The following is a 24,624-nucleotide window of genomic DNA, read 5'->3' as shown; positions in this document are numbered from 1 at the left end:
TAAGTAACTGGAATGTCCTTCAGCACAGACACTGGTGAGATATGGGAGAGACCGGTAAAGCCATAAATTCCACTGGGAAGGTGAACAGGAAGTGCTAGTCATTATTTCTCACAGCACAAAAATTAGAGCAACAAAATACATTTCTTGGCAGGAGGTGCAAAACAAAGAAAAGCAAGTTATCTTCCACAGAACGTGGAAGTCAGCGAAGAAAATCAATCACTTTGGAGGCCTGTACAAGTTATGGAAACTAAGAACTTCCTCAGAGGAAATTCAGTTGGGGTTATTAAGTACAGAGACAGGAGCACAACCTCTGGGACAAGAAGATCTATGTATGAGAGAAATGGATGCAGTGGATGTACTTGTGTATGCCTGACCCGGTTTTATCTTCTTTTCCTATACACCTGCTCTTTGTACAGGAACACTTGGGTCTGAAAAAGAGCAACCATTTTTTTCGTTCATGACCTGCTGTGAAAGTCGTGCTTTTGTAAGACCTGACTAGACATTATTACCCGGTGCAACTCAGTTGGTGTCACTGCACTCAAGAATAACTCAGTATCAGGGCTGGTGAATCAGAGGAGTAACTGCCAACTGCACATGGGTGCCAAATATATTCCTCCAGCAATTCCACGAGCTGACTACTCATCATGGACGGAGGCTTGACAAAAACCTGTGCAATGAGCCAGCTGAGCCTGACCTTCATTCTCAGAAATACCCTTCCCTAACCACACCATGGAAAGCGAACAACTCCACCACGCCTGCAAGACTTGAATGAGACAGGAAGAAGCTGCGAATAGTATCATTAGGCATTTTTGGGCTCTCTGATGATGGGACATGAGATGACTTTGCACAATGACTTTGCACAAACACTCCCCACAGTTGAAGCTGCATTCGGAAGAAAGTGACCTGTAATGAAGTTTGAATCCTCACTTTAATTCCAGGAGGAACAACATATTCTTAGAGGTGGTGAGGGATAACAGGAGGCATGCGAGTAGCCCACAAACCCAGCCATAGGATTACAAAATTTCAGGAGAAGGAACATCCACATCATGTAATGTGCGCTACCATTTTTTAACAGGGCATCAAACAGAAAAAAAGAAATCACCCCCCCATGCTCTTCCCCCTCCCTTCTGTTTGCATCCTTTGTTAAAATACTGAAAATAGGTGTACTTACAGGGAGGTCTGTAAAGGCTATACCTGTGGGGGGAAAAATATTAGAATTAAAAAGACAAAGGATTTTTTCTTCCCTGCTTGGCTACATCCTTATCATTCTACAAAACATTACTGCATTTCAATAAATCCCAGCTCTGACCCTGCATTTCACCACCTGTCATATTTACAAAGAATCTCCCTCCCCAGTCCACTCTTCTGCCATGTTTTGTGTACCAAGAAAGGTTCAGGGAAAAGCCTACATGTTTCAGACATCTCTCCCAGAAATGGGATTTTCTAAAAAGCAGCTCCTTTTTTCTTTGCTTCTCCCTTTATTTCTATGAAGGAGTTGATTTTCAAGACTCACTTTGGCTTTAGAAACAGAGTTTTCCTATAATGTTGCTTTGATTTAGGCTATAACTACTTCTCCTTACCAGCCAGAGAGACAGGAATGAACATTCAATGCTTTGCATTACAGCTGAGTAACAGCCATGCGACAGGACCAAGCTGCAGCCAGGAGCACCCGATAAATACTGTGCAAAGAACAGCTTTATCCTCACTACGCTGCCAGAGTTCCAAATAGAAGAGAGAGAAAAAAAGTATATGGTTTCCATTTTCATTTATGTTTGGCATGCCAGAAAAGAGATACCTACTTAAGCAGAGACAGACATTATCTAGGATCGCTAACATAGTTGTGGCCAGAGACAACTCTCAGTTAGAGTCAGGATACCGCTGGGCACAGCTTTGCAGTGTTCTGCATCTGATTTAGATGTGAGCTACCACTCAGAAGGAGGGTGCCTCTCCTCCCTCTCCTGCACAATGTGTGCCTGCATCCACCATGGGTGAGATCCAGCAGCTGGGCAGCAGCACAGTGAGATGGATCGGCCCGCAACAACAGCTGTAACCCACAGGTTCTGGATCACCCTCACCAACAGCACAGGGGAAACTGCTGCCATGCCCTGTTCACCTTACCAGGCTGAGCTTAATTAATGGTTTAAGCCAGCATTTCAGGAGTCAATCTGGAAGCTGCGGCTCAGAGTGCAGAAGTACTCCCAGTAATGGTTTCTGTCCCCAGCCAGAGGAAGGCTGGTATCCACACCAGTACGTGCAGTTCTCACACACATCCCACCTCTCAGCCATGCAGCAATCCTTTCTGGGTGGCAATGAAACAGCTGCACAGAAAGAAGAGTGCATCGTTCTCTGTTTTTAATGTTAGGACTACTTTAACCAAGAGCTGCAATGTAATGTTACCAGATCAGCCTGAAATGGTAATATAAACCAATTTTAGGAGTCAGGATAGGAAACAAATAACTACTATTCAAAACAGCAGAGATCCAAAATCAATTGCTCGGAAAAAAAAATCCTGAATATTTTACTAAATAAATAGCCAGTAAGGTATAATTTACATCCTACACCTTGTCTGTTGAGTACTCTCTCTACAGCCTAACCAAAAATTCTATATACAGTGATGTTGAATACTTCGCTGAGAAGAATGTTCAGTAAGCATTTCTCTCAACCTAGCACTTTGCCCAAATATTGTTCCTCGCTCAAACCTCTTTTTCACTTCCCACTTGTTTTGGTCAGCTGGATGAAAGCTTGTTTCTACCTTTACACCAGAATGAGGACAACCTCCTTGAGTTTGCAGCCCACTGGGGTCCTCCTCTGCCACCCAGGATCACTCGGAGCCGAACGGGGCCTGACTTTCCCATGACAACTTGTGTAGCTGTACAGCTGGGAGCTGCAGCCAGCACACGGACAAGCATATGATTTTTGAGTGGACTACAAGGTGGGTGGAAAATTGGCCGGACTGTCAGGATTGAAGGGTTATGATCAGCAGCTCAAAGTCCAAGTGTCCCTCAGGAATCGATGGTAGGGCCAGTACAATTTAATGTCTCTACTAAACGACCTGGACAATGGGACGGCATGCACTCTCAGCAGGCTCACAGATGTTACCAAATCGAAGAGTGGAGGGCATACTGCTATTCAGAAAGAGCTCAACAGGCCAGAGAAATGATCCAGCACAAACCTAATGAAGTGCAACAAAACCAACTGAAGAGCCCTTTGACTAGGTTGTAACATTCCCAGAAAACAGGACAGGCTGGGGCTGAATGGAGAGAAAGCAGATCTGCAGAAAAGGATGCAGGGGGTCCTGCTGGGCAATAAGTTGAGCAGGAGTCAACAGTGGGTCCTTGCAGTGAAGCAGGTCAACCACATCCTGGGCTACATTAGTAAAAAGCATAGCTGGAGTTGTATTAGTAAACTGAGCTGTATTAGTAAGAGTGTAGGTTAAAGGAAGGGATTGCTCCCTTCTCTCCAACACTTGTGGGTCTAAACTTGGGAGTATGATATTCACTTTTGGGCTCTCCAATACAAGACAGATGGAAAAACTGGAGCGAGTCTAGCAGAGGCTGACAAGATAAAGCGAGGCTGAACCACTGGGTTGTTCAGATACTTACTGATGACTACAGCCACCTAATGGGAGGGTAAAGAAAAGACAGAGCCAGACTTTTCCCAGAGATGCATGGTGACAGGACACAGGAGGCAACAGAGACAATTAGGGAGGAAAATTAGGGGGGGGAAAATTCAGTACGAATGTGATCAAACACTGAATCAGGGGACCAGAAAAGCCTCCTGAGGGATCTCAATTTTTGTGGACAGTAAAAACTTGACGAGTTTCTGAGTAACATGACCTAGCTGGCCCTGCTTTCAGCAGGGCATTGGATGCTTGACCTCCAGAAATCCCTCCCATTTAAATTACTCTATGATTCTATAAATAAACTTATTACACTAACTTCCAATTAAGGCATTTATATGTTTTGCATCCTCTATTACATAACTAAGACCAATAAAATGCTTTATGCATACAGAACTAGATCTGTTGCATAAATATGTTCACTTACACAGTTCATCCTAAAACTGTACTGCTACACACCTGCATCCAACAAAGTCAACAGCAGAAAGTGAAAGAACCACAGATCTAACTAGGCAGCTGAATTTGAAATTACACTCTTTCTCTGCAGCACCTCCAAAGTCTGTATCCAATTTAAAATAACAAACTTCATAAATTCAAAGACATAAGAACTGGACAGCTCAAGAGGTTAGGAAGGACGAGCAAGTGTGTGAAGAGCCTCTCCTGCAAGTCCACAATGTTAACCTGACCATCAATGCAGCGATGTAAAGACATGAAATGTAGGTTCAGTGCTGGGGGACAGTGTGATTGATACCTTCACCTGCCATCTAATCAAAGGACTTTCACCTTTCCATGACTAACAAGCACTTACATGCATCCCCATGCATACAACTTGCTTGTGGACCTTCTATCCCAACTCTACCCTCCATCCAGCAATTACCATCCTTTCTGCCTCACAGTTGGCCTTTTTCTTCACAACGTATTTCAGAATTCAATTTGCACAAGACAACATACATTTGGGTGATCAGCCACAACACTGTACTTCATATGCGCAGGGTATTCCTCCAGCATCTGTTTAGGTAACAGTAATTCAGAGAATGGAAAAGCAGTGCTGATGGACTGCAATAAGCAACAACCCATTCAGCAATAACGGGTATCTTAAAGAGTAGAGTAGGAAGTGTCAACCCATGAAATACCTGAATACTTCTAAAACTTGCTGCTGAGGAGAAGCACTATTAAACCCACAGAGCTCTACATGCTCTTGGAAACACTTATCCTCCAATCAAGCCACCGGGTAAAATTGTTCTTACAGAGAAACAAGGCTGTAGCTAAGCTTGATATTTTCCACTCATTTTCAGTTTGGTTCATCTAAAGTCTTGTTTTAAACCTCCCAATGTTCTTGCTCCCTGCAACCTTCGCTTGAAGGCTTGAGGACAAGACTATTAAACTTGGGATGGACATCTGTGGATCTCTATGACAAGCAGATTTCTTCATTATCCCTAATGTTCCTGTTAATCCTTAAACTGGTTGCAGAGGGGTATTTTACAGGTTAACTTGGTCTTTCCAAGGGCCTGGACTAGAACTCAGGCAAACTACAGGAAGTTTTCTATGCCAAGACTTCAGAGGGTTGCATGATCTTTTTACAGCCCTGCTGCTCTATTTACCTTGGTCTGCTGTCAAAATCTGAGAGCTGAAACACTCATACATTAGTCCCTGAGCGAACTCATCCACTTATCCCAGAGGCCTGTAGCAGTCACATTCCCATATAATTATCTACATCCAAGACACTCTGCTTAATGGCTGGATCCCCAGCATTTCTCACGTTTCTCCACCTTTTTCTCCTAATTCACCCTCACCACACATCTAGCTGCATCTCATCATGTTTCTACTGCCAGGATTCTGCTCAGAACTTGTCAAAAGCATTTCACCAGCAGCCAGAATACATTCAAGACATTTTCCAGAACAAAGAATTAAGACTACATATGATGTCAAGCAGTTTTCACGGGATGTCTCCAAACAAAGTTCAAGACTTAGCTGCAACCAGAACATCCAGAATTTGTGATGGCCAAGAAAACAGTTCTTATATGGTGCTCCTGATGGATCTGATTAAATGGAAAAGTATGGAGACAATGGAAGATCATAGTTAAGCAACAGGAGAAACTGTAGGGAAAACAAAGGGGGTTGTCTAATTAACAGGTGAAAAGGGAAAGATGAAATGGTGAGGAGACAAATGGTGAAGAGAGAATATCATCTTTAGGCAAAGACAAAGCTACAGTACTTCTGTTAAAAGCAAGACAAATTCAAATGCCCAGAGGCAGGGCCCTGAAACCCAGCTGTCAAATTAACTAGCATCATGAAGGGGCTGATTAGTCTCATGAATATTTTTTATACCTGCAGCATACATAATGACCTAATTTCCTAAGAGGAGAAATATACAGTGTCAGCTGCTTTGTGTCAGGGAACATCAAGAAAATGCACATTCATCCCCTTCCTGGTAAATCTCAGGTTTACACAACACAGAAAGGAGATGCTCACATTAGCATAGGTATCATGAAATGTTCAAGATCTTCGTGGAGATGCTTCAGCTAGGGCAGAAAGTGTTCTGACATTCAAATAAATCATTGTTCCTGCCTCCATCTGGTCTGGGTTCCTCTGCTGAGACCTGCCCGACCCTCTCTCTCACATCTCCCTGTTCAGTGCTCATGAGAAGCTGTGTAACACTCAGATGACTGGGATCTGTGGTCTTGCAGGGCTCAGACACACTCGCCCCAACATTCAACAGGAAGCACTTATCTTAAATGTTGTGTTTCATTATCAGTGGCACAAATAGACACTACTGGCCCTTAACAAGAGTCTTCCTGGCTGAGGTTTTCATTCTGCTTTTGTAAAAAGACAGTAAAATGTTCCAGCAGCTTTTGGGGGGGGAGGGGTTCAGCCCAGCAATGACTGATGGTCTGTAACTAGTACTTCCTAGTACTTCCATCACTGTCTCTTCTAACCACATCATTCCTCCTCTCTGAGTACAGCCGTTATGCCACTATAGCTCAAAGAGAAGCTGGTACATGAATAAGCCAGTTGTGAATGCTCAGGAGAGCCTCCTAGCTATAATTTTCTTATACGTCTCACATCTTGTACCATACATCTGAAGGGCCCAAGAGAAGGATACTCAGGAGACAGCAATGCTTATAATCTACTGTTGTTCTCTAAGCACAATGTTATTTAATTCCCTTCCTTTCCCCTTTCTTTCTACTTTCTACCCCCAGCAGTAAATAATGCTGGTGGGGTAGGCTGCTCCCCAAGGGATTGTTCAATGTCAGATCAGAAAACACAAGTTTTCCACCAAAAAACCCCATTTCTGAAGGAAAATGAGAGCTAAAAATCAAGAAAGGAAGACCAGGCAACTTCATTGCTGTAAAGACCTCCAAATGTCCCAAACAAAACAAATCTCTGAGCAGGACACAAGGCAAAGAATCAGAGGATGGTAATCATGAAATGCAATACAGAAATTACTGAACAGTGCCCCTTGTTTGGCTTCATCTGCCCAGACACCCAGGCACAAAATGGCCCTGGGAACAGAACAGAGGATGGAGCAAGGGACAACATTTCAACTGATACTCCTCCTACTCTGCAGACTCCTGGTCACTAAAAAGAAATTAAATTTTAAATGAACAAATTTGTGTTCATTGAATAGAAGACCCAGCCTCTTCCTAACTGTTATACTTTCATTTTGATGAAAAGTAACAGCACTTCCAGACTGATAACTGGTGGAGCTTGAAAACCACCCACTGAAACAAAGGAAAACAGCCAGAGGGGCACAGCACAAACTACTATACCACTTCTGTGTAAATACACACTAAAAATCAAGGACAGTGACTAACATGAGAGATTTTGTGAAATCTTTTTAATTATTTCAGCACCTTAGTCACTGTGTATGGTGAATTTGTCTCATTCCTAAGCAACAGCTCCTGCTCTACACCATCAGCTGCTGCTTTCATACCTTTATTTGTCTTCCCAGTACAGGACTGACAAGGGCAATGTCCCCAGATTATGAGTTAAATTTAGAATAATCCAGCTGTTAGAAATCTGGGCAATTAACTAATACTTATGGACTACAAATGACTCCTAGTGTCCCCACGAGTGACTGATCTCGCTAGGCAGTAAGCCACAAGTCTTCAGTAGGAGTCACCCAGCATCACACATGGTCTGGCTGATAACAGTTGTAATTTCAAAAAAGAAGACAGATCAGACACTGAACTCTGAGCAGCTCCCTATTGGGCTTCTGATCGAGGCTCCATTTATAAAAATAGAATGGTAAAAACAAGCCTCAAAGGATGCTTGAAGAATTTTTTTTCCCATTCAGGGCTGAAGACCTCTTGACATATTGCAAAGCATCAGGACTAGTTGCTGAATGCATGGTCACAGACTCACTCTAAAATGCCTCTCAGAAGGCATGCGCCTCATTTCTAGGCAACCATCCCCTCACAAATCAACAAATGGTGGGTATGAAATTAGAGGAAAACTGAAAACAAACTTCCAAAAGAAGTTCTGTCTGCATGAGCACCAGGCCTTTCTGCATCTGCCTCTGAGGAAGGATTCTTCTTGAGATTTGAGGAGGAAAAGCCCGCATCTCAGATCCATATCTCTGCTATACCTGTAGCATAGCATGCCCTTTCACAGAATCACAGACTGGCTGAAGTTGGAGGCACCTCTGGACGTCATATGGTCCAACCCCTCTGCTCAAGGACGACAACCCAGAGCTGGTTGCCCAGAACCATGTCCAGGTGACTTCTGAATACCTCCATGGATACTCTACAATCTCTCTGGGCAACCTGTGCCAGTGCTCAGTTCCCCTCACAGTGAAAAAGTGTTTCCTGATGTTCAGAGGGAACCTCCTGGGTTTCAGTTTGTGCCAATCCTCTGTGTTTCAGTTTGTGCCCATTGCTTCTGGTTCTGGCACTGGGCACTGAGAAGAGCGTAGCTCCGTCCTCTTGGCAGCCTCCCTTCAGGTATTTATAGACATTGATGAGATGCCCCCTGAGCCTTCTCTTCTCAAGGCTGAACAGTCCTACCTCTCTCAGCCTCCCCTCCTAGGAGAGATGCTCCAGTCCCCTAACCATCTTAATGGCCCTTCGCTGGACTCTCTCTAGTCCACCTCTCTCTTGTACAGGGGAGCCCAGTACTTCTCCTAAGAGCTCACCAGAAATTATGCACTCTCCAGACACACACTGCACTCCAATCCCACTCCTCCCTTCATCCCATCCAGTAACTCAGAACAACTTTTGTTCTGATAAATGTTTTGAATAGGGTATTTTTCTATCGGCTTCTTCATCTTGAATTCAGCAAAGTAGAATTGACATAGCAAGGAGAAGCAAAGGAAAGGAGTGCCTGTCCCTACCAAATGAATTCCAGTGCAGAAAGTGAGATGAACTTACCAAAATTTACTCCACATCTCATGTGGCAAAAAAAAAAAAAAGACAAGAATCTATCTGGCATGGAGAATATGTCATCCAACAGAAAGACATTTTAGGTGAAAACAGACAGAACTTTCTATTTTAGACAAATCAAATACGATGGATGCCTGGCAAACATCTGTAAGATACTCCTTTGGACAAAATTTTGAAGTCCTTAACTTTAGAGGAACTACTGAAACAACTGCGGAATGAACCAAATTATAGGTCAGTGCCTAGGTAAGGCTTTCCATGCTGAAATAATGTCTACCTTTGGGGATGCTTGGACCAATGTGTTAAGGCTTACAGACGGACAAGTCCCTTTAAAAAGTGAGAAGACACTGATACACTGGCTTTGTTGTCAGTTGAATAACACACTAAGCAAATTTCCCACTTCTTGATTTCCCTGTTGCCCAGCCATTAGCCTTCTTATCTAACTTCCCACAGGCTGTGCAGTGGCAGAGGAAAGGAGCAGAAGCTGGGGATGCAATCCTAACCTACTTAAACAAGTGGAGCAGCATAGAAACCATTTTACGTGCTGGAAGTACTGATGCCTTGGAGCCAATTTACATCTCCTGACTGCTGCTTAGTGCTCTTTTTCTCTCCCATTTCTTAAATGTTACCCACAAATGTGAGACGAGCTACAGCACGTGCAAAGTATTAAACAACAGCAGTGAGAGCAGGGCAGAAGCACCACTCTCCTGAGAACAGCTTGCTTTACTTACCTAAACTGTGGCCGTTTTTTGTGTAAAAGCAGGTATTGTTGATAAGGTTAACACAGCAGCCTATCACATCTCCAGTGGTGAACGTAGGGCCATAGGGCTGTCCCGTCCCCGAAGAACAGAAGGAGTGCCCATCGTCACCATGATACCCATAAGAATGTTTATCCCATCCTGCAGAAGACAAGACAAAAGAACAGGTCAGCAATGAAGCCAGTTTAGCAGAACAACATGGCAACTACAGCTCTCAGGACACAATTTTCTGGTAGGAAATTTGAAATTTTCATTCCCACTCCCAATTCATCCCAATATTAATTTTCACAGACCAGTAACTGAAAAGAAATAAATTATCATCAATCATAACATATCATTTGGGTTTCAACCTCATTTGTCCCTTATGAGACATTATTAAAAAAAAAAAAAAAAGACTGCCAAAATAATTTTTACAAAGATTTTTCATTTTTAAAACCCTTTTTCTGTTTTATCTTGCCTGCGGTGAAACAAGCTCCTCCTTGTAAAACATTTGTGTTTCCCACTAACACAATCTTCCAGCAAAATCATTCAATAAAATAATTCACATCTGGTTGCAGCTTCATCCGTAAGTGCTGCTCACAGGTGTAACTGAATGGCTTGAGGCAATTTCTGCGCTCTCATGTTTACAGTTCTTCCTTCTAACATTTTATATGGATTTCTGTGTTCCCCTTGGGCAACAACATTTCCTGTTCTGTGGACAGCTTAAAACACAACACAATGTCAGTGGGCAATTTTCAAAGTGGTCAATTCTAACATAAATATCTTTTATTTCTTCGGCCAGTAACACTGTGCCTAGGGTTAAAGCTGGGTCCAGGGTTTGCACCCTGCCCACTTACTCTTTTCTACATCTCACAGTAATTCCATCCTTCTGAGTTCCTGATATTGTTCTGTTCTACCCCAATTCTGTTGTAAATTCTTTTGTGAATTTCTTACATGTAGAAATGCCAGCTATAACTGCGAATTATTGCAAAGAAGAGAGATTAATCCACCCTTTAAAAGCTGAAGTGTTCCTCAGGCAACACACTGGTCTTCTCTTTTCAAGACTCTCATCTCCCTCTTGCAGAGGAGAGGACAGTGGTCCCATGGTTGTGGCCACAGAGTGATTCAGCAAATGCCACCTGAATCCATGAACCCATACCTGCCGACTTCAGTTGCCACTACTGCTTAAGATGGCTTATCCTTTCCTCTCTTAGGAGACCAGCCACAGCAGGTAGGGAGTCATGAGGAATAGTCCTCTTACCAGAGAGTTTTAAGAAAGCATGACATACTTTGTCTTGTAATAATAAAGAAGAATCAGGATCCTCTCCAGCCCTTTGGAGTGTTCCTATGAATTACACAAAAAAATCACATCTCACAGACAGATGTACTTCTATCAAAAAGCCTGAGATAGACACAACATTCATAACAACCACCCGTGTTTTAAACAGATACAATTGGATCCTTAGGCAGACCGTGCCAACTGAAGCGGTAGTAAAAGCAGGTGTTTTGACCACCTACTGACCTGATACAACCTAAGGGTAGTGCAGAATCTGTTAAATGCAGAGCAATGGTTTTGGTAAAAGGACTACAGAAGAAACGCAAAGACCATGAGAGGAGAGGGGTTAAAAAGTAGAAAGCGCACATACTGCAATAAGGCAAAAAAAGACTGAGCAGACAGCAAACCACAAAGAGGAGCCCTGTGTAGGTGGGCAAGAGCACTTCTGCAAGCCATGATTTTCCTACAAAAAAAACCATGAGGTCATGTCCTCATTTCTGCTGGGACAGAGTTCTTTTTCTTCATAGTAGCTGGCATAGTGACATGTTTTGGATTTCGTATGAGAATAATGTTGATAAGACACTGTTGTTTAAGCTGTTGCTAAGCAGTGCTTACTCTAGTCAAGGATTTTTTCAGCTTCCCATGCTCTGCCGGGTGTACAAGGAGTTGGTAGGGGACATGGCCGGGACAGCTGACCCCAACTGACCAAAGGGATGTACCACACCATATGATGTCACTATCAGCATATAAAGCTGGGGGAAGGAGGAAGGGAGGGACATTCGGAGTGATGGTGTTTGTCTTCTCAAGTAACCCTTACACGTGATAGAGCCCTGCTTTCCTGGAGATGGATGAACACCTGCCTGTCCGTGGGAAGGGATGAATGAATTCCTTGTTTCCTTTGCTTGTGCCTGTGGCTTTTGCTTTACCTATTAAACTGTCTTTATCTCAACCCACGAGTTTTCTCACTTTTACTCTTCTGATTCTCTCCCCCATCCCACCGCAGGATGGAGTGAGCGAGCGGCTGGGTGAGGCTTAGTTGCTGACTGGGGCTAAACCGCGACAGGGCAATAGAAATTAATCCCATAAAATGGTGCTCAGCTAAATGCACTTAGGTATCTTATCATTAGTGAACCCACATGCTCAGGGTTTCTCAGAAAAGCATGAAACATTTGGCGCATGACCAAGGCCCTCTGTTTATTGCACCACACCACATGAATGCCAACAGGAAAATCAGAGAATGGAGCAAGACTGAAACATACCATGGTCCAAGATTTTGGATCTCGGGGCAAAGTTTGGGAGTGAAAGGTGTCAAGGACTCCTAGCAAATCCTAGTCTAGAAATGGTGAACCATTTCCTCTGTTAAATGCCACACACCCACAGGAACAGGCTGAGATGTCCCAAGAGTCAGCTCTGTCTTCCCTAGGACCAGCTCCAAACAAGCTGTTGACAATAGCACCAGTCCTGTTTAGCATCTTCACGAAAGACAGGGACAACAGCACAGACAGCACCCTCAGCAAGCTCAAAAGCAATGCCAAATCGGGATGCCAAAAACAAAGGAGGGAGTAATAGGGGCCCTAGAGTCTGCTGTCAAACTTCCACTTCCAAGACTCCATCCACTAAAAACATCATTGAAATATTGAGTTTTTAACACTATGGCTCCTTCCCACTACCCCTTTTATTTCCTTTGCTGCTGCCCTGAAAAAGACTGCCATCGCTGATTTATTTTTTTAGTCTTCCCAAACATGGACCTGTTACACATATGTCAGTTCGGAACATCTCTAACAAAGCTGCTTTGCACCTTCAGATGATAACTCTAATCAATTTATCTCCTATGCTACTTAATAACACAATTCAAATACAAACTTCTAACTCTTCTGAAAGGAAAAAAAAAAAAAGGATTCCTGGCATTACAATGCATTTAATAAGAACTTGGTGTCAATTATACCTAAGTAGTCAGATGCTTACACATCATGCACCAGGTAGGGCTGCCATGAGAAATGCAACAGCACGCCCTACCATGAGGACAATTTCACAAAATACTTGTGTCAATGCAGACACCACACGTTCCATAGTGCAAGAAAAGAAAGGCATCATCACGTACAGATCATGACTGATCCTGAAAAACCTTCGTCCTTCTCCTACAATACTTATGCTTCATCGTATCGGTACTTGCTGTACCACCAAAGGTGGTAACAGACGCATTGATGAGATTAACTCCAATGAGAAATGACTGAATAAAGGCTTCAAGGACAGTGTCAAATTTGGTATGTATTGCAACAGCGCCTGGAAAAACCTTGATTTCAATCTTATTCTCCACAGACAACCACTAATGTCACCAGTTAAGGAAATCTCACTCACCCAGCACTTGGCTACGATATACAGAGTCAATTTTTTCAACTCAAATGTTGTGTAGTGCTGAACCTGGCCCTGACGCAACACAAAGTGTTTTAAATCTACACTGTCAGCCTTATCAAATCACCATGGTCATCTTAAAAAAACAAGCCCAATTTGTTTGAGAGAACTTACTGTACTCACCATAAACATAAGCTGAGTGGCATTAATTATATGCCTAACCTTTAGTTATTTATTAATCAAATAATGTATCAGTACTTCTAAAATTCTGCCCACAATAAACACGAGGGCAATGGCATACAGGTCCTCCAGTGCTGGCCAACATCAGCTAGTCATCTGAAATTTCCTAATAATCTGAATGAAAAATAACAATCAGCACTTCTAATACTTCTAGGTCAAAGTTATCTGGGCCTATTGATTTAAATAGCGCATCCCTATCAAAAGCGTTTGGCGTTACCCTGGATTACCAGCAGAGTGGGGAGTAACTCACCACATGTATTTTGCAAATACATCCTCCCACTTCTCTCCAAATACAAAAACACTTGTTGAAAACTTGGGACTTCCCTGCACCATTAACAATTTGCTATCAGCACTTAGTAATAGGTCTATGATATTACAACTTTTTCTTTGACTCCTACAACACTATCCATGCCTCCAGTTACTAAGTAGCTTTTTCCTTTAAAAATTCTAAGATGGTTTTAGTAAGGGCTGAATCAGACTTCCTATACGGCTTCCCCACACTTAACATCTGCTAATTTTCCACACATTTTAACCTTTGTACCACTTGTACTCAAGTACTTCCAGAAGCCACTGTTGTGACCCAGGAGGCAGAGGTGAGATGTTATCTGCATGTTCTTAAAAAGGCTGGCCACGGAGGATATGGGGTCAACCCAGATAAGGATCATTTTCACAAAGTGAGACAGTGTAAACATAGGACTTGCATGTATCATGCTTTCAATGAACAGGGTTACTGCTTTCCAACCACCCACAGCACAGAGACGTGCTGAGCCAGATGCAGATTCTGTTCACTTAGTATTCCTCAAAGGATTTCCTTTCCATTGAAGTGTCCAATCCTCCTTTAAACACACATCATCCACTGTATCCTGCAACAAGGAGTTTCACAGCGTAACTGCCAGCTGCATGTAAACATGCCTCCTACTACTTGTATTTGATACCCTGTAGGTTTTGCACTGGAGAAGATGACGAACTATGTATTCAATACCCCCAGAATATACATAATTATACAGACCTCTACAAAATCCCCCATAACAATCCCTTTTCCAGACTGATGACTCCTGGCTTATTTAACTATTCCCTGCATTTCTGACTATCATCATCTCAACCTCTTCTGGATGTATAGTGTTGCTTTTGAAAATGGAAATGAAGGTGCACCATGGAGAAGGGATGCAGGCTGCAGCTGTTCTCCGTACTGTTGCCCAGCCTGCTGTGAGTTAATCCTAGCATTTTCGCCTTTATTATCCTTTATACCACTGAACTGATGTTTCTATGAAAGTATTGTAATCACTCCAAAACACATCATCACTCTGTGACAATGCTCTCTCTCTCTAGATTCTCATCTGCCACCTCACCGCCGGTGTGCTCAGCCTCCACTCACTCCTACAGCTCCTCTTCACCTTAACACCCTCAGTGGCTTGCAGTCCTCAACAGCTGGAGCGGTCCATCCTGGGCCAGCGAGGTGCAGGCAGCTGCTTCTAAGAAAACCCTGGGAGTACCCAGGCATGAACAGTTTCTGACCGGTAACTCATTTCAACAAGGCTGTGGGGTTTAAATAACATTCCATTTCAGTCTCAGGATTTGGCCACCTGGCCCATGGCAGTGATCAAAGCAGAACCTAAACATCCTGCCTGCTAAGGCTCCTGTTTTCACTACAGCTCATTTTGAAGAGAAGTGCACTCCAGACGTGTGAATATACAGGCAGAACCACTCTGCAGGCATGACCTCAGCAGCCAGAGTACAAAAAGAGGTTAAAATGACATCCCTTTGAATTGAACAATTCCCAGCCCCAAACCCAAAATATGTGTGTAGTATTGTCGTGGTTCAGCCCCAGTCGGCAACTAAACACCACGCAGCCGCTCGCTCACTCCCCCCACCCCTGTGGGATGGGGGAGAGAATCAGAAGAGCAAATGCAAAAAAAAAACCTTGTGGGTTGAGATAAGAACAGTTTAATAATTAAAATAAAATAATAATAATATTGATTGTGATAATAATGATATTGATAATATAATAAAAGGGAAAAGCGAAAAAGGAAAAAAAAACAAAACCAGAAACGATACAACCGCTCACCACCCGCCAACTGATGCTGCCAGTCCCTGAGCCACGATTGCTGCCTGCCTCCCCTGGCCAGCCCCTCCCAGGTAACATCTGGGCATGATGTTACATGATATGGAATATCCCTTTGGCTAGTCTGAATCCGCTGTCTTAGCTGTGTCCCCTCCCCTCCTGGCTTCTTGTGCGCCCAGCAGAGCATGGGAAGCTAGAAAAGTCCTTGACTAGTACAAGCACTACCCAGCAACGATTAAAACATCTGTGTGTTATCACCATTGTTTTCATACTAAGTCCAAAGCACAGCACTATGCCAGCTGCAGTGAAGAAAATTAATTCCAGCCCAGCTAAAACCATGACAAGTATTTATTAACAGCCAGGCACATGCAGAACAGTTCAGACTGTGCAATCAATCGAATGGGAAGAAAGGAAAAACGGAAACCATGAGCAGCACCAAAGTGAAGTTCTGTTTGGCCTGCTAACAAGAAAAGCAGAAACAGTGATCTTCTTGGCAGCCTATCTTGATTCCAACGTGCAGTAAAAAAAAATGAACAGCAAGTTCCATTGCTGCTGCTTGATAAACAGGCCAGAATTATGCACTGCCGGACCATGTGGCAGAAAAGACTTGAGTTACTTCAGGACACAATTACAGGATCAACTCATAAATGCCCACTCTTAATCAAGCTCTGTAGTTAGGTGAAGTGTGCTACTAGTACCCCTCACTATCCTACATCCATCCCTGTTCAGTCCCACCTTACCCATTCAATGTCAGCACCACTTTACTCTCAACTTTTGGGGCAGATCCTGTGATGGGCCAAACTCCTATATCTGAGATGGCAAAGCAGCAACTGCGCCGTGGTACTACTGGGCGAGGATACCATTTACCTGTTAGCACTGTGGAAATAACACAGCATTTTAGCTTTCCATTTCAAGAGTGCCAGCAATGTACACAGAACTTCTGGTAGGCACAGGGTAGAACTGGCATGGCTACATCACACATCTAGGAACATAAGGACCTGAATATGCTGCTCAACTTTGGAAGCGTGTAGCATCAGTCCATGTACAACACAGAGGCAATACAACACAGGAGCAATAGTTTCATTATGTCTTTGCTGGCCTGCTGCTCCTTCCACAGAGTGCAGAGAAGTAAGCATACTGATGATATATCCCCTGCACATCAAGGTTCAAACATGCCAGACTTTCCAGTGGACACAAGAGAAGAGGGAAGGCAACACTCAGGAATCTGTACTGAGCTCTCCTCTGATGGCATGCCAAAGGGGTTATGCAAGGCCCAGTGATCATGGAAAAGGTAGTTGTTCCAGTAAGTTACAGCCTGACACCTAAGACTCTTCCTGCTCCGCCACTTGCTGGGCTTAAAACAATGACAGACAGATGGACTTTACCATTGGCACATGGACCATTCCCTGTCCATGCACATTCTAGGGGAGAAACACATTTCATCACAGCTCAACCCACACATTCAAGGTGATCAGTACCCGGTGCAGAAGACACTGCAAAGGGTAGGGCCTTGCTCACAACAAATTCAGTGGTAACCTGGCCTGCAATCAGGAAAATCTGAAACATCTGAAGTCGTAAGTAATGTTGGTGAAGTATGCATTTGGCCCTATGAAGAGGAAATGGAAGCTCCTCCGAAAGAACCTGAAGATTTGTAAATAGGGTTTGTGTCTGTTGTATCCTGAGTAATGTGAGAGTTTGGAGGCTTATTCTTCAGGACAGACCCAGTGACTGCTCTACATTCTTCACAGTGACTATATCTTTCCAAATTTTACCTGTACCTACTTGCTCTCTTTTGTATTTTGAAACACTTCCTTTTTTCCCCTCCCTGTGGCATTCCTCTTCCCACTCCTCTGGTCAGCAATCGTAGCTTCCTGCAGCTGCCCATGCCACAGCAAGTAGTGTGCAAACACTAGCCACAGAGGGACAAGAACTTGCATAAACACACCGAAATAAACCAAACAAAATAATTTTAATAACATTTATTGAATCCAAAGTCCAGCAGAGGCAGATGTACAAACTTTTTGCTTGTACAGTGCTTGGGGAATGGGATATTGAGGGTTGAGCCAGCTATGGAGCCCAGATACACTGCCGGACCATGTTCTGGCTGGAGGCACGGCCATTTCCATACACTGTGCTGTGCAGGCTGCTGTTGCTCAGCCAGCTCTGGGTCTTTGGCAGCAGCAGAGCATGATGTCAGTGGAGGGGAAAGTACATTAAACAGAGGCTGAACAGATTAATACAGTGCAGGGAGAAGTAGGATGTTGCTGTTCAGAGTTGCTTCTACAATGTCCTGGGCAGAGCAGTCCCAGGCAGGGACCGGTGTCTGAGGGGGACAGGACAAAAATAAACATGGAGAAGCAGCAGCAGAAGCAGAACCACCTTCTATTGACTGCTGTGACATCCTGCTGTGGATCTGACTCTGCCAGTGGGTGTACCTTTGGTGTACATTAGCCCACAGCAGTGAAAGCATGCCCCTAGCAAAGGGAAGGTTGAGCAAGCCCTTGTGCTCCTGCAACCTTAGTAGCTAAATGTTTATTCAAGAAAAACCTGTTGCCCCAAGAAGCATCTGGAGTGCTGCAGCACCTCAGGTGCAGTTCAGTTTTATAGCCTTTATGCCAAACTATACAAAGCTGCACAAACATCAAGTGCTTGGGTGAAAGCAAGGAGGTAGCTTTGTTTTTCTTCAATCAACCATGCTTCAGAATCAAATCAACTACTGCTGTTTTCATATCCAGCCTACAAAAATAGCTGCTTAGTGGCCACAGCAACCTATGCTATAGATTTGGGGTGATGGGAGTAGGGAAGGCACGGTCCTGACATGGAATAGCTATCTAGCTGGTTCATGTAAGAGGAAGCACAGTCACAACAGCAGCTGCAGGACAGGAATAGGACCAGGGAGCAGCATGCTTCGCATATTACGGCATCTTCCTGGCAGAACTTCAAAGGCCTGGACATATGCCCAGAAAGCGTCAAGGGAAAAAACCATAGAGGTCCCCAAAACCCACTTACCTAGGGGCACCAGGAAATGAAGAAATCCCAGCTAACAACACCCCAACTTCTTATCTGTGCACCTCTTTTCTCATAACAGCGTCTACTTCTTCTGCAAAGTAGCAAAAGAACTTTGAATGCAATATCAGCCCAAACACTACACTGCAGGACCAATATGTGTACAGAAAATAAAACCAGGTCTCAGTCTTTGTATTATCAGACTGAATCATGTACAGGGTAACGGTGCAGTGCATCACACCACTAGACACATCCCAATGAGGGAGTGCCATACAGTGGCCTCCCTCTCATCCTAGTTCCCAGCAGATCAAGCAGATTCATCTAAGGCCAGTTTGGCCCCTACTGAGCAACACCAGATGATGCTAATCAAAGAGCGCAGGGCTCTTGGCAGGCCTGGCTGTACATTTAGCTCAGAGGCTATTCCATGTTTTTGAATAAAGTACTTGGACTTGCAAATGTAAGAGACAAAGGTCAGACCAAATCCTCATGGCAGAAGGACTTAAATGTGGCAAGCGTCCAAAGGGGGAAAAAAAAGTAAAGAAAAAAAAATCACAGCATTTCTCATACTAACAGCAGGAACAAAGGGACACAGTGACCCAAAGATCAAAAAGACTCCAATAAAGACAGTTCAAAAGGTCTGCAAGAGTTCAGGAGATCCAGCAGAACATGGGTGCTAACAAACATTGCCTGATCCACCACAGAGACTACAAGTAGAAAGTAACACTGTAAAATTTCCTTTTTAACAATATTCATCTGCCGTAGCGATTTTTAGACCAGATCAGCAACTCCTACCATTTGACAGCTACTGCATGTTAACTAGGGTTCAAAACAACATCAAACCACAGTCTACACTTAATTATATAAAGTGACACTACCTATTGACTCATAAAGAGAAAAAACAAAGCCAGAAGGCTCTGGCTGGCTGTAGCACAGTCAATACCTTGTCAACAGGAATGGTCTGTTCCACCTGCCCCAGAGATTTGTTAATGAATCCATTTCACTACTATTTAGCATGCACCTTACCACAGAATACAGTAATCAAGATAAAAATCCTTCTTCCTTGAATGAATAGGTAATGATAAGGTTGAGTGCTTATGGGTAAGGGTCAGGGGGAAGGCCAATAAGGGAGACATCCTGGTGGGAGTCTGTTATAGACCACCCAAGCAGGATGAGGAGACAGATGAAGTACTCTGCAAGCAGCTGGCTGAAGTCTCACAATCTCTAGCCCTTGTTATCGTGGGAGACTTCAACTTACCAGATATCTGCTGGAAATACAACACAGCAGAGAGAAAGCAGTCTCAGAGGTTCCTGGAGTGTGTGGGAGATAACTTCCTAACACAACTGGTAAGTGAGCCAACCAGGGGAGGTGCCCTGCTGGACCTGCTGTTTACAAACAGAGAAGGCCTGGTGGGTGATGTGGTGGTCAGAGGCTGTCTTGGGCTCAGCGACCATGACATGATAGAGTTTTTGATTCTTGGAGGAGTAAGGAAGAGGGTCAGCAAAACCACTACCCTGAACTTCAGAAGGGCAGACTTTGGATTGTTAAGGAGTCTGGTTAACAGAGTCCCTTGGGAGGCAGTCCTGAAGGGCAAAGGAGTCCAGGAAGGCTGGATGTTATTAAAGAAGGAAGTCTCAAACGCACAGGAGCAGGCCGTCCCCATGTGCCGTAAGTCGAGCAGGCAGGGGAGAAGACCGACTTGGCTACATAGGGAGCTTTGGCTGGAACTCAAGAAAAAAAGGAGAGCTTACTGCCTTTGGAAGACGGGGCAGGTGACTCAGGAGGACTACAAGGACTTCAGTAAGGTCTTTGGCACTGTCTACCACAGCATTCTCCTGAAGAAGCCAGCTGCTCACGGCTTGGACAAGTGCACTCTGTGCTGGGTTAAAAACTGGCTGGACGGCCGAGCCCAGAGAATGGTGATGAATGGAGTCAAATCCAGTTGGCGGCCAGTCACAAGTGGTGTTCCCCAGGGCTCAGTGTTGGGGCCAGTCCTGTTCAATATCTTCACTGATGATCTGGATGAGGGGGTTGAGTGCACCCTCAGTAAGTTTGCAGATGATACCGAGCTGGGTGGAAGTGTCGATCTGCTGGAGGGCAGGAAGGCCCTACAGAGGGACCTGGACAAGCTGGATCGTTGGGCCGGAGCCAACGGTATGAGATTCAACAAGGCCAAGTGCCGGGTCCTGCCCTTGGGTCACATCAACCCCATGCAACGCTACAGGCTTGGGGAGGAGTGGCTGGAGAGCTGCCTGGAGGAAAAGGACCTGGGGGTGTTGGCTGACAGCCGGCTGAACATGAGCTGGCAGTGTGCTCAGGCGGCCAAGGCGGCCAACAGCATCCTGGCTTGTATCAGGAATAGTGTGGCCAGCAGGAGCAGGGAGGTGATCGTGCCCCTGTCCTTGGCACTGGTGAGGGTGCACCTCGAGTACTGTGTTCAGTTTTGGGCCCCTCACTACAAGAAGGACATTGAGGTGCTGGAGCGTGTCCAGAGAAGGGCAACAAAGTTGGTGAAGGGTCTAGAGAACAAGTATTATGAGGACCGGCTGAGGGAATTGGGGTTGTTTAGCCTGGAGAGGAGGAGGCTGAGGGGAGACCTTATCGCTCTCTACAACTACCTGAAAGGCGGTTGTAACGAGGTGGGTGTTGGTCTCTTCTCCCAAGTCACTAGTTATAGGACAAGAGGAAATGGCTTCAAGCTGCGCCAGGGGAGGTTTAGACTGGATATTAGGAAAAACTTCTTCACTGAAAGGTTGTCAGCCATTGGAACAGGCTGCCCAGGGAGGTGGTGGAGTCTCCATCCCTGGAGGTATTTAAAAGAAGGGTAGATGTGGTGCTTGAGGATATGGTTTAGTGGTGGACTTGGCAGTGATAGGTTAGCAGTCGGACTCGACGATCTTAAGGGTCTTTTCCAACCTTAACAATTCTATGATTCTATGAATAAAGATGGCAGGCCCTCCTAACTTAGACACTTGATGGGTCATCTTCTGCCAGAGTCAGACATGATTTGGCCTTCCCTATACAGGGAGGTCAAGACAAGCTACAACCTATTTATAGCCCTGTAAAGAGCACAACATCATTAGAGCACATCATCATTAAAGCACAACTACAAAATAGTTTTGTAGATTGAACCAAGGCAAGGCTCAAAAAGCTCTCTAGCAGGATCAGGTCACCATGGTACTATATTATATCTATTATATTCCCTAACACACCACGTTGGAGGGTGTGGGGGGAAGTGCAGGGGTGCAAAACAATGCAAGACAGGGATAAAAAAAACAGATGAGGAGTTTTGCCATTTATCTTACAAGTGGCGGGGGCAAAGAACAATTTGGATACAAAAGCTTATCGCATACACAGCTTTAGAATCTCATCATACTAAATAATTCACATGTTCATTTATAGGCCAACTTTTCAATTTTTAGCTGATTGGCAAGAACGCCATTATAAAATATTACGCCACATTCAGAAAAATCTTTCAAGGTAATGGACAAGAGTCATTTTACAGAGACACTGAGGCAGAGCAGTTAAATGACTCAGCCAAAAGCGATGTCAGAGCTTACTGCGGAATGCCTACTATTAAAAACAATCCCTAAAATGGTACTTGATGAGGTAAGAAAGTGAAAGTTACGAACAAAACACATTTATATAAACACCAGACCTTATGGAGAGAGAAGTCTTCCAGAATACGTGTATCTCAGGATGTTAAGGTGTTGCAACAAGCCCTTCCAGATGCTAAAGTGAGGTTATTTAAATACTTTCCAGATCAATTAAGGTAAAGCAACATGGTTTTCTGAAGAGGATCATATTTATCCATCAGTAAAAATAGCTGCTATCCATCGAGTTGTAGTGAAATTTAGGTTTGTATTGACGTTATCTTTTATCTGAAAGACTCAAATAATAGGTAGAGCCACTATAAAGAATTTTTTAAAAATCTGAACAAACAAGCAGTGCTGATTACAGCTCTTGCTGACAGCTAAACTGCCGTCTCTAAATTGCTAGTCAACTCATAACTCTAAGATTACCTGGATTGTCCATAATCTGTGCTACAGCTGGAGGTGCAACCTGGAATATTGGTAAAGGCCAAATCACAAAACCCCACTATGCAATGCCATCTCAGTTCTGGTCTGGAAACACTGCTTTTACATGGCACAAAACCAATGCAACCTGCTGGGTGACAGAAAGCTCCACGTAAAGGCAGGCTCCAGCATAACCATATCATACATTTCTGGGAAGTGTCGCGTGAGCCGAATGCAGGACCTCTACAGGGAGCCAGCCCATCCCCACAGAAACCAGGGCATGGAAAAGCCCAAGACAGCCATACACCCTGAGTAAGAGTCACTTCTTACTCACCCACACTGATGCCTGAGCACTTAATAGTCAGTGGAAATGCGTTCTTCCATTAATCTTCCAAGGCCAGGGTTACTGCCTTGAAACACAGATTTGCAGTTTTTCTCAGCTTGAATGATGTGGCTAAGCACTTTCCTAAGTATTGAAGAGTGAAGCATGGTTATTGAAAGGTAAGCTTTTGGTCTGCCTCCTCCTTTCAAACTTGAAGTCTGTGTGCCCAAAAGCTAGTCTAATTAAAAAGACCAAAAGAAAAGAAAAAGAAAGAAAGAAAATAAAAACAGCGTCTCTGTACAAATCTGACATAATGGCTGGCAGCATTGTTTCTGGGTGCAGACAGGGCAATCAATACAAGCAAACATGTGACCTGAAATGGGTCTGAAGGGGAAAAAGGCAGTAAATTTTACTTTATACAATCCTAATTTTCACATAAATAGCCATAAATAAAACATGAGATCAAACTTAACCTAAATTCAGAAGGTTACTCACCACAATTCTGTGGTTCAGCAGCTGGTTTTGTTACTCTCCAGCTCTGAACACACCTGATAGAGGGTGTCAAGTCTGGCCATATATGAAAAGTGTCATGTTTGACCCCATTTGAGGACTAGATCATCACCACTGTTGTCACTCTTCAGCAAGTGTCATTCAGTGTACTTATCTGTCCAACTCCTCCATGCCATGCTAACTCACCTAGTATCAGACCTTAGCAGAAGGCACATGTTTAAAGCATGTCCCGCCTGAACAAGTTGTAACCAGCCATGTGCAAGATAACCTAATTAGGGGAGGCACATCTAACGAGCAGAGCACAGGAGTGCATGAGGACAGAGGCTTTGGCAGCCATGAGGGTAAAGAAAGAAATTGCACGTTTCCAGGTACAAATATAACTCCCAGTTAAGTATTTATTGTTCTCCTTATTCTCAACAGCTTCTAAAAACTGTGCCAGTTTATCCATTATAAACTACAGACCCAACATACCACACTTCACCACAACTCTAAGAAACAAGACCTGTTGAGAAGAAAAAGGCAACGGTACTTAAACTAGCATACAAATTTGTGTGTTTGTTGCAGTTCCTGCACAGCATGCTCATAGTGGAAGTTGGTTAAGGATCTACCCAACTGGATAGCTCAAGCTTCCTAAGTTGGGTTCCCCCAACGCCCCTACAACTTCCCTTCTGCAGGTGTTGGAGACATCAAGCTCTTTTTCCAGTGCTGGTTATGGGTAAACAAGACATGAGCTGACCACCTTTGCCAGGCTCCATATGAGCTGTTTCCCCAGATGAGACCAGCCACATGCAAGACACCATGCCAGACAAAGAAGTGGCAGGAGAGATAAATGCTACTACGTGCCTGAAGATCAACAATATTTGCTTGCAACTACTGATTTCAAGAGAATACACACATTTTAAAACAATGGCTGATCTAAATGTACGTTATTCAAACACACTAACAACAGAATCTAATCTAAAATATCAATTCACATAATGTGTATTTTATAACAAAACCATCACAGCCATCCTTGTACACAAATTCAGTCCAAAACCTTCCACACCTGTATCACAATGCACCCACACACAGTACACCCAATTAATCCTTTTAATCACATACCAGTAAG

The 24,624-nt window shown here is 43.9% G+C and overlaps 1 protein-coding gene across 3 annotated transcripts in view; it reads right to left on the bottom strand.

Moving 5' to 3' along the window:
* Positions 1 to 24,624, bottom strand: part of RANBP10 (RAN binding protein 10) — an 86,514-nt gene that overhangs the window by 26,910 nt on the left and 34,980 nt on the right. For all 3 annotated transcript variants that reach the window (XR_012662071.1, XM_075101928.1, XM_075101927.1), the window contains exons 4-5: positions 9,729 to 9,896; positions 1,172 to 1,194 (exon numbers count right to left, since the gene is read on the bottom strand). Coding sequence is in view for 2 of the 3 variants with exons in the window: in XM_075101928.1 (XP_074958029.1) it covers positions 1,172 to 1,194; positions 9,729 to 9,896 (191 nt within the window). In the remaining variant the exon portion in view is untranslated. The remainder of the gene's footprint in view (positions 1 to 1,171; positions 1,195 to 9,728; positions 9,897 to 24,624) is intronic.

The sequence above is a fragment of the Phalacrocorax aristotelis genome, chromosome 8 (genome assembly GCF_949628215.1).
Source record: "Phalacrocorax aristotelis chromosome 8, bGulAri2.1, whole genome shotgun sequence".
Classification (NCBI taxonomy): Eukaryota; Metazoa; Chordata; class Aves; order Suliformes; family Phalacrocoracidae; genus Phalacrocorax; species Phalacrocorax aristotelis.
Note: the sequence above shows the minus strand (reverse complement) of the source record. Positions and strands in the feature narration are given on the sequence as shown.